The 12,543-nt window shown below is 35.2% G+C and overlaps 2 protein-coding genes across 4 annotated transcripts in view; one reads left to right on the top strand and one right to left on the bottom strand.

Annotated features, from left to right (window-relative positions):
- LOC105335897 (DNA excision repair protein ERCC-6-like) overlaps positions 1-10,158 on the bottom strand; it is a 25,861-nt gene extending 15,703 nt beyond the window's left edge. The window contains exons 1-22 of one of the 3 annotated variants that reach the window (XM_034461475.2): positions 10,038-10,158; positions 8,459-8,548; positions 8,093-8,253; positions 7,444-7,495; positions 6,999-7,309; positions 6,862-6,907; positions 6,456-6,697; positions 6,291-6,330; positions 5,971-6,188; positions 5,669-5,717; positions 5,107-5,459; positions 4,601-4,664; positions 4,202-4,416; positions 3,771-3,955; positions 3,550-3,675; positions 3,283-3,445; positions 2,802-2,927; positions 2,535-2,627; positions 2,200-2,366; positions 2,032-2,049; positions 1,046-1,151; positions 299-417 (exon numbers count right to left, since the gene is read on the bottom strand). In XM_034461475.2, coding sequence (XP_034317366.2) covers positions 299-417; positions 1,046-1,151; positions 2,032-2,049; positions 2,200-2,366; positions 2,535-2,627; positions 2,802-2,927; positions 3,283-3,445; positions 3,550-3,675; positions 3,771-3,955; positions 4,202-4,416; positions 4,601-4,664; positions 5,107-5,459; positions 5,669-5,717; positions 5,971-6,188; positions 6,291-6,330; positions 6,456-6,697; positions 6,862-6,907; positions 6,999-7,309; positions 7,444-7,495; positions 8,093-8,253; positions 8,459-8,510 — 2,906 coding nt within the window. In that variant the 5' untranslated portion in view covers positions 8,511-8,548; positions 10,038-10,158. The remainder of the gene's footprint in view (positions 1-298; positions 418-1,045; positions 1,152-2,031; positions 2,050-2,199; positions 2,367-2,534; positions 2,628-2,801; positions 2,928-3,282; positions 3,446-3,549; positions 3,676-3,770; positions 3,956-4,201; positions 4,417-4,600; positions 4,665-5,106; positions 5,460-5,668; positions 5,718-5,970; positions 6,189-6,290; positions 6,331-6,455; positions 6,698-6,861; positions 6,908-6,998; positions 7,310-7,443; positions 7,496-8,092; positions 8,254-8,458; positions 8,549-10,037) is intronic. The other 2 variants (XM_034461476.2, XM_011440038.4) reach the window with 2 other exon arrangements.
- Positions 10,134-12,543, top strand: LOC105338130 (glutathione S-transferase theta-1). Its single transcript, XM_011443124.4, has 4 exons — positions 10,134-10,295; positions 10,932-11,019; positions 11,330-11,483; positions 12,008-12,543. The coding sequence occupies exons 1-4, from the start codon at positions 10,181-10,183 to the stop codon at positions 12,353-12,355; spliced, it is 705 nt and encodes a 234-aa protein (XP_011441426.2). The 5' UTR covers positions 10,134-10,180; the 3' UTR covers positions 12,356-12,543.

Here is a 12,543-nt window from a genome sequence, read left to right as displayed (position 1 = left end):
GTAACAGATGCATGTATCAATATGGTATTAAAATTCAAAAGAATATTGTACAACATTGCTTTCCGCTATGTCTTAATAAGAAAATACGGTAAAAATGCATTAAGCAGGTGAAACCTTTTATGTCTATGAAATATTAAACAATTTGTTGTACACATCTCCAATGCATGTGAGCTCTTGGTAACAAAACATTATAACTGCACCTATTGGTCATAAAACAACATCAATGTACCACACATAATATGACCCAGAGCCTACTTGATGTGACGAGAGATTCGTGCATTTCATGATTCTCATTTACCCATGTTCTCCATCCAGCCCCAGCTGGGCGCAGGCTCTCCTAGACAGTAGGCGGGGGTGGTCACAGATCTTCTTAAGGACAGTCAGCGCCACCAGAGGAGATTTCTTGGTCATCAGCAGCTGAAAGGGTCAAGGACACTCCATCATTGTTTAGTCAACAACACTGATGCAATAGAAAAAACTGTTCACATAGGCTACATGTATACATAGGGTTAAGTCTTTGGTCATACACAAATGTAAGATAATTTCAAAAGTTCACTTTTTCAGAGCAAGTCAAACTGACATAGTTGCACTACTGTAATTATTTGGTTAAACTAGCAAGTAACATGTCAATTGACAGATTATCAATCAATTCAACCGTGTAACTTAATTTTTTGGAATAATTCAGGACAGACCCTTGAAAATGTCGACCTGAAAATGATCCTAGAGAAACAACTCTATTTAAGATATTTACTGTACATGTGCATACAAAAATGCTACAGAGAAATGCCTCAAAAGATATCATAAATGAGAGAAAGCCTCTTGACTCTTCCAATGTCTAATTTAAGTTGAACTATAAAGGGATGCTTAAAAGCTGCTGATTTTTTTTAATTTCCATGTTAAATTAAGCATCAAGGATCGGTCCATATTCATTTACATACTTCATTGTATATTTCTGAATGAAATATTTCTTAAACTAACTAGGGATTTTATTTTCAACATCATTTCCATTCTACATGTAACATCAACGATCACCACGCCCCCTCACCTCTTTGACGGTATCCAGGGACAGGAAGTCTCCGTATATCCTCTGTTGGTCCGGGGTCAGGAACAGCCAGATGATGAAGTCATTCTTACGAGTCATGGTCGGCATTCTGGAAGGAAAAGTAGAATGTCAAATAACCAACAGGTATCTGTACTTGTGACTAACTAGATCAATAATGTGAACTGTAGTAAATTACTTTAATAATGATCAAATTGAAATCACTTTTATTTATTACTAATTGCAATCCAATGCATCAGAATCTTATTTTTGTACATGAATATATGTATCTAAATTTAAGCAGTCACACTTTTTAATATCTTATTTTACCACTTCTTTAGATTTTAGTAGTCAAACTTTTTAATATCTTATTTTGCGTCTACCTTGAGAAAACATAATATTTTTAAACCAAAATATTCAAATTAAACATAGATATCACATTAAAGAAATCAAACACCAAAACTAACAAGCCTTTGTGTTTTGATCAAATAACAATGAACTAAAGAATTTTCTAATTTTAACATAAATAAAGTTCATAAAACTCAGATACCTGAAAGTGCATATAAGATCAATATCACACCGAAGGTTGAAACAATTAAAAAGTTTATTTTAGTAGGATTACAATGTTCCTTATACAGAAATCTTCCACATCAAAAAACAAATTCAGTAAAATGAACTATATAGAGTGTTAGATTCCTCACACATTACTTTTGTTCGCTGGGATGAAATTTTATTTCGATAAGTTCTGTTTTACATGCAGATTTTTCTAATCCAGGGTCCGGATTTCTATACATTATCATTTACTTGGTTTTAAGATTTGAATGTTGTTGGTCTCTCTTTAGAGAACAATATCATTTGTAAAAGTCCTGCTGTTTTTATTTATATTATATTTGTACATCTTCTTGATGCTCAATTTAACATGGAAATAAAAACAACAAAATAATTTAAACATTAAAACAATTTCATGTAAATAACAAAATTTTTTTACATACTGAAGGTCTTTGCAATAGCTGGAGCAAAATTTTCAGATTGAGTAATACATGTACTGTAATTCAGATGCTTTTTATTTAAATTTCAATGCTGTTCAATTTAAAGCCTCAATTTTACTTTTCAAAATTATTTAGTACAAATATAAAGCTAAGCCCCTCCCCAAAACTTACTTCAAGGTCCGGGTTGATGAGGAGGAATTCTGTCCCTCCCTGGCCTCATTGTCAGTAACTTCAGCCTTGGTCCTCCGTAAGAAATAAGGGGAGATAATCTGTTTTAAGCTTTCCGCCATTTCCATTCCAAGTCTTCTCTCATTGGCTGTGGCATCTCGCTCCCTTGCCTAGAATGAGTAAAAACATTCATAGAACATGATAATCTACATGTACATGCTGTTTGTGCACGAAATGAGCACACCCAGCTCAAGTTATTCAACAGGATGATGCCACATTTTGTATCAAAGTGCTTTTTTGACAAAGCCCTTTATACGTTCAATGCATTAAATACATACCCTGGTTATTGGGTTCTCATACTCCATCTTAAAGGTTCTCGCAGTGCCTAGTAAAGTTCCTTGATGAACAAAGTCAAATAGGGACCACATTTCCTGATAAATCACAAGACAAAAAGTACATGTAGGTAAAGTAGGTATTTAAGATCATACAACAAATATAGAAGTTTTAAAATATCATCTTATATCTTCGTTTGGACTTAGAAGGAAAGCATCAAGCACTATTTCTTGCATACAGATATTACAGTGTACATGTTAAGATTGGGGTACCCTGAGGTTGTTCTGTATGGGGGTACCAGTCAGCAGGATTCGGTGACCGGCAGGGATCTGATGGACCCCCTTCGTTGTCTTTGTGGGGTTCTTTATCTTGTGACCCTCATCTAGAATCAAGTAATCCTGAAAAAAGAAATGTACAAGAACTCATTCACATATGTAATCACTTGCAGGTTTACACATACAACCATATACAACCATATACTGGCACCATATATAAATGTACATGAACCAGAAAACTTCAACACATTGCTTACTCATATCACCAATCTGTTGTACATATATATAAAAAGGTTGTACATATATATAAAAAGTAGCAAAAGCACTAAATTGACTTGAATTAAACACATGTAAAATGTATGTTTAAAATCAGGGTTGGACTAAAAATCAAATAAGTTATGATCCATCAAAATATTCAAGGCATCAGACCCCGGAAGCGATGAAATTCCCAACATGTACATGTATATAAATTGATTACCCATCTGAAGGGCCGCCCATCCTGCTGACTCATCATCTCCCAGCTGGTCACCACCAATCCATACGAGGTCAGTAACACTCCTCCCTTCCTTCGAATCTTGGCCAATGATCGCTCCTTTTCTTTCTTTGACCCGTGATATGATTCCACTTTAATGCCTGGTGCCCTTAAAAAATAACAAAATAATTCATCTACATGCATGAAACATGTACATGTAACAGTACATATTTTTAAAATGAAATTCATTACCCAGTGTCATAAAACCCATACCATTTCCCAAACTCCTTTTCCCAGTTCCCGATGACAGATACTGGCATTACGATCAGCACGGAGTGGACTTTCTCCATGTCAAACAGCCCCGACAGGAACGATATCACCTGAATCGTCTTACCCAACCTACATACACCAGAGGTCAGTGATCATATCTACCCATATTGCCACTATATTAATTTTATACTGTAACCAGCAATGGATCATCATTTCTTACACACCCCATGTCGTCACCAAGTATCCCTCCCTTACGCTTCTGATGAAGCCCCCACATCCACAGCACCCCCTGCTTCTGGTGGGCATACAGGTTCTTCTCCAGGTCCTTGTACAGGTAGAAGCCCTTCCCCAGGGGAACCATTCCTCCATTCTCACCCTCCTCTTCATCATCATTACTAGCAAGGTAGGACTGCAAAAGTAGAGATATTCATTTGAACCATGAAATCTGATTGGACTTTGAAAATGGATGAATATAATACTCTTAAGAAGTTTTAAATAATAACTTGTGTAAAGCAAAGGTAAAGTTGAAGTCATCCTCCTTTTTATGTACCGGTACATGTACCTATGCAGGTACACACAAACCTTGAGCTACAAGTAAGTAGCTAATGACAAATGCAAGTACATGTTGTTTAAATCCCAGAAATTTTTAGTTTACCTCCATTTTTTGTATTCTCTTTTCAAGCTTGTCACTGAAGCAGATTTTTAGGGCTTTTTTATTGCACTCCAGGGCCTCTTTGATCATTCCATCTGTGGCCAGCCTTTTCGCCTTCATCACAAGCTCATTATATTTGCGCTGTTGGTCCACAGACAGAGCTCCTGATTGGCCGTTTCCGGACGGTCTTCTGACAGGAGTGTTCTCTTTGATTCTTCCTGCATTACAAAGTACAATGTTGTAAATCATCATTCTTTTGATAAACATAGAGGCTTTCACTCATGTCTTTGTTATGTCAACAAATCATTTTTTTTTGTTATGCCTCATGATTATAAAATATACTTTATTCTATTCAATACTTACGAGGGTTTTTTTGGTGCAGAATACAGATTTTAAACTTACTTGGGGAATTTGCAATGTTCACATTACTGGTTTCCTGTGAAGTCTGTGATTCTTTCAGAAAATTCTAAAATAAAAAAGTTGATTTTCAGTAACACAAAAAATATCATTATCATCATAGAGGTATATACAAGTAAGAGTACATGTGGACATGATGGCTCCATTTTACTGCCTTCTAAACTTTTGCATAAGTCTCTGGGAGCTTCTATATCATAACAAAATCACCAAAGAAATGAATAAATTCAGAGAGTAAAAAACCACATGCAAACTGTAGAAAAATTATCTAATCAAGAGCATATATTTATATCATGAATGAAAAGTGTACAAATTTTCAGAAAAAATCCATGCACTATTTCATTAGAATTGGTCCACAAAAAAATCATGTCTACAGAAATACAGCCTAACAGACAGACATGGTGATTCCGAAGTACCCCCAAACTTTGTTTGCAGGGGGTTAAATAAGTTTGTCTCCATAATAGACTTGTTCATCGTCTATCAGTTGACCCAACCTGTAACTTGAGGATCTTGGCCTGTAGTTTGTTGCTGGGGTAGATCTGGGAGGCTTGTCTGTAGGACTGTAGCGCCCCGGCTGCCTCTCCCTGCAACATCTGTTCCTTGGCTTTAGACACCAGGGTGGCAAACTGGATCTGGTCATCCTCACTAAGACTTGTGACATCCGTGGAGGAGGGAAGGGCACGGCCTTGAAGTGGGGTGGTTCCTGGAGGAGGGGCTCGGTCTTGTAGTGGGGTGGTTCCTAGGGGAGGGGCTCGGTCTTGTGAAGTGGGGCTGTGTTGAGGAGGAGCAATGTGGTCAGATGTTTGTACTGGTTTGTCACATTCCATTTCTGTATCTAAAGTCTCTCCTGTAATCATCAAAAAAATTTAATTTCATGAGAAATGATTTTCAAATGACAATAAACATGGTTCTTTCTTTCCACATACAAAACACATACCATATAGTGATCCCTAAACATCTGAACAAACTTAGTATGGCAATAATCAAATACAAGCACATGTACAATATATATCAATGACAATATGTATATGTTTTTTTTAGATTTGATCTTTTTACCTTTACTTGAATTATCATCAACTGGAATTCCATTTTCTCTTAAATACTCCTGAAAAATATCAATAAGGTATTGTTTTAAAATGCAATATAAAGAATGCACTTTGTAAAATAATGCATAGGTATACTGTATAAATGTTTGTACTTTATTCCTTATCTTTAGCATTAATGATACCATGAAAATTAATCTGATTGATCATTCAATAATCTTAAATCCACAAAAAGAAATATTTTGAAAAACATCCTAAAATCAACTTCCTTCATCAACAATTGCAATCCAATAATTAAGTGGCACTGCACATTACCTCCATTCTTTGCATTTTACGGGATAGTTTGTCACTTGGCTGGATGTCCGCTGCTAGCCGATACAAACTCAAAGCTTCCTTCACGTGTCCTTCTGCCGTCAGGTCCCTGGCTCGGGAGACCAGCTGTTTAAACTGGTTCTCTGTCCCCTCGTCACTCTCTGTCATTTCTTTGGGACGGGATGACTCCACTGATTGCTCTTTCTCTGCGTCCTTTGTGTCTAATGATGATATTAGCATCATAAGCAATTATATGTGAGCATGTAACTTTGCAATTTATCCGTCGTAAAATCTAATTGATATAATATCAACAACAGACTTACCAACATTTTCACTCGTACACTCATTCTGTTTTAAGTATTCCTGCACAAAACATGTTTAGATATGAATCAGTTTGTTAAAAATTCAGGAAAAATATATTTTTGACATTGATATTAAAACTTAACTTCAGACACCACTAAACAATTCTTATTGAAATCTTGTGTTACCTCCATTCTCTCCATCTTTCGACTCAGTTTATCACTGGGACTGATTTTGTGTGCTTCTTTGTACATTCCTAGGGCCTCTTTCACTTGACCTTTTGATGTCAAATCCCTGGCCTCAGAGACCAGTCTGGCAAATTCAGCTTGATCATCTTCCCCCTCATCCATGTCTGGTTTATCTTCTGATGCTGATGATGATGAAGTGGAACCTGTTCTGCATTCTAGTGATGTCTCTTTACTGGGTTCATCTGTCAAGAAAAAAAATCTATTGCTATTGTTATTAAGATAGCATTACTAATAAAAATTTGATAATAGTAGTATTTAATAGATACATGTACATTATGTCAAAAAATGTTCTCTGATAAAAACAGCTTCTGATCTGCAACTTAATAAAATGGTTTCCATTACTTACCCAAACCATCTGAAACTTCAGTTAAATTATTCTGTTGCATATATGCCTGAAAAAAAAATGATGATGTCAATTTAAGTTTCAAATTATTTTAATCTTGCAATCACCACTTTGACAACAAAACCTGTTAAAAAAAGTACCTGCATGCGCTGAATCTTTCGCTGCAGTTTTTCGCTGGGTAAGATCTTCAAGGCCTGCTTGTTGAGATACAGAGCCTGGGGGATGTTCTTTTCCTCCACTCTTTGTTTGGCTTCTGATATCAACATAGCATACCTGACCTGGTCTTCCTCGGACAGGTTTTGCTCGGCCTGTACTGAGGGGGAGGAAACACCTGAGGTGTCAGCAGAGACAGAGGAGGGGTGTCTTTTTGGAGGCAAAACTCCATTGCTTGGTGAACTTGAAGATGCCCTTTCTTTTCTTGATGAAATAGCTGTTGGATTTTTGGCTGGTTCTGAAACAAATATAGGGCTAAGAGATTTCATTTCTTTCTTTTCAACTAAAATTTCAAAGAAAGGAACAGGGAGAGCATCTAAATTGTATAAATTTACAGTATATCTTCTATATTTTATAACCATTATTGCATACCACTGGTCTCATCTTCCTTTTGAGTATCAGTAGAATTTTCTTTCACATATGTCTGAAAAATTAACAATGATAGTACAATATATAAAAAAAAAAGTGTTAAAGTTATATAACAAAAATATCAAAAGGACCAGTATTTGATAAAAACATTTTAACAAATGTTTTAAAAGAAGCAATTTTCTATAAATTTTAATACATGTACTTGTTCTTTAATTTAATTATACACTGTATACGATTTTTTGCTGCAGGTAAATGTATTATAGCCAATAGTTTAATTAAACATTACTCTTATTAAACCAACTTCACTATCAAAAGAGTAAGATCAACAACAACGAAAATTAGTTTAAAAATCCTTTTCCGAGCCATGAACGCGAATAAGGCTGGTGCTTAACCCAGTTTCCGTGGTGCTAATCGGATGAGTCATCGACTTCCCCTGGATGCAACACCAGTCCATCGCAGGTTAACCCCCTGCGTAGGCCGGTACCCAATTTCAGCTTGGTGGACTGAGACAATATAGCTAAAGTGCCTTGTCTAAGTGCACAACACACAACATCAAGTGATCACAGCGGGGTTTGAATCAGCAACCTTTCAGTTACTTATTAGTAAATGATTGAAATAGGAAAATTAAATTTTTTCATAAGTAAACAGATACCTGCATACGCTGGATTTTTCTGAGTAGTTTGTCCGAGGGACACAACCTATAGGCCTTCTGATTTAACTCTAAAGCTTCTCTAACTTTTCCCCCAGAAACTAACTCCTTTGATTGTAGAATTAGTCGGGAGTACTTCTCTTGAATACACTGGGCAAGTGTACCTACAATTGTGACAAAATCTTTTAATTTTCACCAATTTTTCTTGATATTATATCTTAAAAGCTATGTGTACTTAAGTTAAAATTTTTTTAATCCACATGATATTCTTTAGACATTTTTATCAATTAGATTTTTTTCATAAATTGTTAGTACAAATTATTTTTTTTCTGGATTTCATCTTCCTTTTAACGCAATGGTTTTTCTTACTTTCCTCACTAATGGACAAGTTGTGTAACCCATGGCAGGTGTCGTCCTCCATTTTATGAACTGTATTATGAGTCTAGCGATTCTACTGTCCTGTTTAAAAGAAGGTACACAAATTCTTGTTTCAGAGTAACTTCAATATTGTTCATTCGTTAACATACATTGTAATTTCAAGATTATTTTAGATACAACAAAAAGTCATTTATTGACTCATGAGTTGATTTTCGAGGTCGAAGAACATTTAAGGGGTGAGGAATGTGACGGTCAAACTCGAAAACTGGCACTAGACAGTTTAGTTGGTAGAGCACCTGACTGGAGATTCGGTCAATTTCAGTGGGCCTGTGTTTGAATCCTAAAGAGGTCTGTCATTATTTCTTTTGTCACGTTACACAAGAGAGTGCATCAACCTTATACTCTTTCCCGAGTTTTTGCTTCCACCGCTTTTCTCTCGTTATTTTTATTTGACATTGAAAAATTGTGCAAGATATTCCGAGTGAGTTCAGAATTGTGAAAAGATTGTGTAAACATTTCCCATTATCAAAAAAAAAATTCATAAAAAAATTGTTTTCATTCCTGTGAACTTTTATGAGTGTAAAATGATAATGAAGTTATCTTAGATGTTTTTCCTTTCATTGATTTCAACTGTATTTCTTTCACAGGTATGTGTATTTTTATTAAAACTCATCAGATTATAGTAAGGATGATATAAGAAACGTACAATGAGGCCTATCAAAAAAAATTGTGTGTTTAGGGTATTAAACACTGATGAAAAAATTAGGTTAGGTAGGTAGGGATTTTTGTTATTTTATCATATTTTTTTCTGCATGAATCATAAGAATGTTTGTTTGTGTCATATTTAATAATTGGTTAGGTCGGGTTACCCTAAACACACAACTTTTTTTTTTAGGCCTGAGTAATATAAGAAAGTAAGGACCTTACTTTCTTATATAACAGGCAAGAGGTCTATGCTTGTAATTACGGTATAATATTTACATTTTCCTGTGTCTTTGCCTGTGATAACAATACGTATCGATTTTGTACTATATAACTCAAAAAGCCAAATTGAGGCGCCAGCGGGGTTTGCTTATTTATATTTAAATATTTAATCGTAAGAAGGTTTAAAATTATATAAATATAAGTAATAAGGAATCATTCTTTGAATATTATGAGGTGATAATTTCGGTCGGAGCGTGATCAAATCTATCATAAAGCCCTTCGGGCTTTATTGGATTTGATCACGCCCCGACCAAAATTATCACCTCATAATACTCCAAGAATGATTCCTTATTTGAGACCGTCTCTGTCTTGATGATAACACCAGACACAAAAGTAAGGATGACGGCCTAACTTTCACAAAGAAGGTTGCTACTGACAATGAGCTGGCGGAAATGTTTTGTTTTTGTTTTTACTTATTTACTTATGACCACATGATTATCATGATTGCAAGACAGATATAAAACCTTCACGAAAAACAGGACAAGAGTTTCTGATTTCTTGATGACAGAAGGTGTTGTATATATGAAAATATATTCTTAAACATTCGATCAATCACACAGATTCGATCATAACTTGCTTTTCTTACTTTGATACTTGGAATTTAAGTTGAAAATTCCGCCATTTCTTGTGGTGCGATGCAAAGTAAGTCGTACGTAAATTTCCAGCATCCGTAATCCCTCGGATCTTTACCTATATAACTGTTACATTTTCTATTTTCACTTTGTGAAGATGTCAAAACTGAAGTTATACTACGATCTCATGTCCCAGCCCTCACGGGCGCTATACATGTTTGTGAAACTGAACAAAATTCCTTTTGAGGACAAAGCCGTTGCTCTACGAACTGGTAATTAATTACTTAATTATGCTGATGTTCAGAATCTCCCCTCCCCAAAATGATCTACATTCTGACCCCAGATTTTAAAAGAAATTCAGATTTATATGCATTAACATTAATATTATGGTAACTTAACTTTAATACAGTTTTTTAAGCTTTTTAAATTAATGATTGATAATCATTAATTTTTTGGGCATAACTGTGCTTTCATTATATACTCTGCACTAGATTTATCCAGTAATATTTAATACATGTATCTACCTTAATATTAAATATTAATCACACATTTTTTTCAATATTCAAGTTTCATGATGCAGTACTGTTCAAATGAATTTACAGTAAACTGTGAGCACAGATTATTTTTTGTACCGGGCGGGTACACTAGCTGCGCTATGTTGTATATGCTGCATAAAGTTTATCAATATTCAGAAAAAACTCTCATTGAAATCTCATTTTACGATGAGGAAAATTTGATGTGAATTTAAATACATGTACCCCAAAAAATCAGGGGATTTATTTCATTACACTTTGTTAGTCGACATATATCAAAATCACAAAAAGCACACGTCATATTTTTTTGCTTTTAACATATGTGGTTTTTCTTGTCATATTAATAACTAGTTTTACCCCTCCCTATTTTCACAGGAGAGCATAAACAGGAAGCATTCACGAAAATAAACCCTGTCCAACTTGTTCCAGTCATCGACGATGGTGGATTTGTATTAACAGAGAGGCATGTAATTTAGAACCTTTTTCTCATTAACTTTTATACGACATGAAATGATATTTGTATGCTATTCATTCTGTTCATTTGCAAGGTAAATTGGGTGGAGATCGAGTCTTTTACCACAAATTCATTTCGATAAAAGCCAACTATACTATTGTTACAGTTAAAGTTTACAGTTACAATTTTACAAATTTTAAAGTGATTTTAAGAACACCAAAGCATTAATTTATCCTCGGTCCACAAAATAGAAGAGTATAAATAGCTTTTAATACAGAAGATCTGTACTTGACTGTAAACTATTGGTGCACCCTTTCAGTGTGGCCATCATTCAGTACCTGTGCAACAGGTATGACCTTCCTGAACACTGGTATCCCAGGAAGGACATCAAGGCTCAAGCCAAAGTGAACGAGTACCTCAACTGGCAGCATGCCAACACTAGGATGAACTGTGCCATGGTGTTCAGGCACCTGGTGAGTAGACCTGTCAAGTCAAGTATGTGGAATCACCAGGGTTCCTTGTGGCTCATTTATTGTGGGTTCTGTGGGTGTCCCTGCCCTTGAAATAGCATCCTCAACAAATTAATATGGTGAAACAGATCTTTTCTTCATTATACAACAAAATGTATGTTATTATGTTCCCAGGAAACATTTATAAAAATCTACAATCTACGAAAATTGCCCCCCCCCCCCCCCCAAAAAAAAAGATAAATCCCCAAATGTATCCATGGTAGCTGAAGAGCAGACTGTAACTGACAATATGATGCTAATGAAAATTAAAAAATAAAAAAATTACAAGTGCTTCACTTTTCTTTGTAGATACATGTAAATATTATTATTATACATGCAGCTTCGAACTGATTCTTGATTGAAAAGAGAGCATTACTCTCTTATGATCTTTATTTTGATACTAAGCTTGTCATTGTTAAATTACAAATGCATACCATCATTATCATTACCTTAAGTTATCAAAAGTTAACGTCATAATCCATTAACAGGTAATAATACCCAGAGAAACCAAGAAGCCAGTGGACTGGGAACAAGTGAACATGATGAAGAAGCGAGTGGCCTTTGTGGTCAACCACCTGGACAAGACCTTTCTAAAGGAGAAGCCATACCTGTGTGGCTCCGAGGTCTCCGTCGCTGATCTCCTCTGTATTTGTGAGTTGATGCAGCTGAACGCTGTGCATGAGGAACAGCTCTATGAGTCAAATCCCAAAATAAAGGCATGGGCAGAGCGAGTTAAAAAGCGACTCAATCCCGAGTTTGATGAGGCTCATCAGATTGTGTACCGATTGCGAGATTTGTACAAGAGCACAATTGCCCCATCCTTTGCCAAACTGTAGTTCAGAAAGATTGTGTTATATGTATTCTGTGATAACTCATAATCTTATGATTCTAATTTGTAAAATGAAATCATTTAGAAATGCATTTTGTTATAATATACAAAAATTGTACATAGGAAAAAGCCTCCATATTGTACTATGATTCCATAAATTTATTATTTTGTCAAGAATAAAACTAAAATATTCTA

This window comes from Magallana gigas, chromosome 3, assembly GCF_963853765.1.
Source record: "Magallana gigas chromosome 3, xbMagGiga1.1, whole genome shotgun sequence".
Lineage (NCBI taxonomy): Eukaryota > Metazoa > Mollusca > Bivalvia > Ostreida > Ostreidae > Magallana > Magallana gigas.
This window is presented reverse-complemented; position numbering and strand designations above follow the sequence as displayed.

Excerpts from the sequence above, each read along its gene's own strand:
- LOC105338130 (XM_011443124.4), top strand. The coding sequence starts at position 10,181 with ATGTCAAAACTGAAGTTATACTACGATCTCATGTCCCAGCCCTCACGG. Across the intron at positions 10,296-10,931 it reads AGCCGTTGCTCTACGAACTG|GAGAGCATAAACAGGAAGCA; the intron begins GTAATTAATTAC and ends CTATTTTCACAG. Across the intron at positions 11,020-11,329 it reads GGATTTGTATTAACAGAGAG|TGTGGCCATCATTCAGTACC; the intron begins GCATGTAATTTA and ends GCACCCTTTCAG.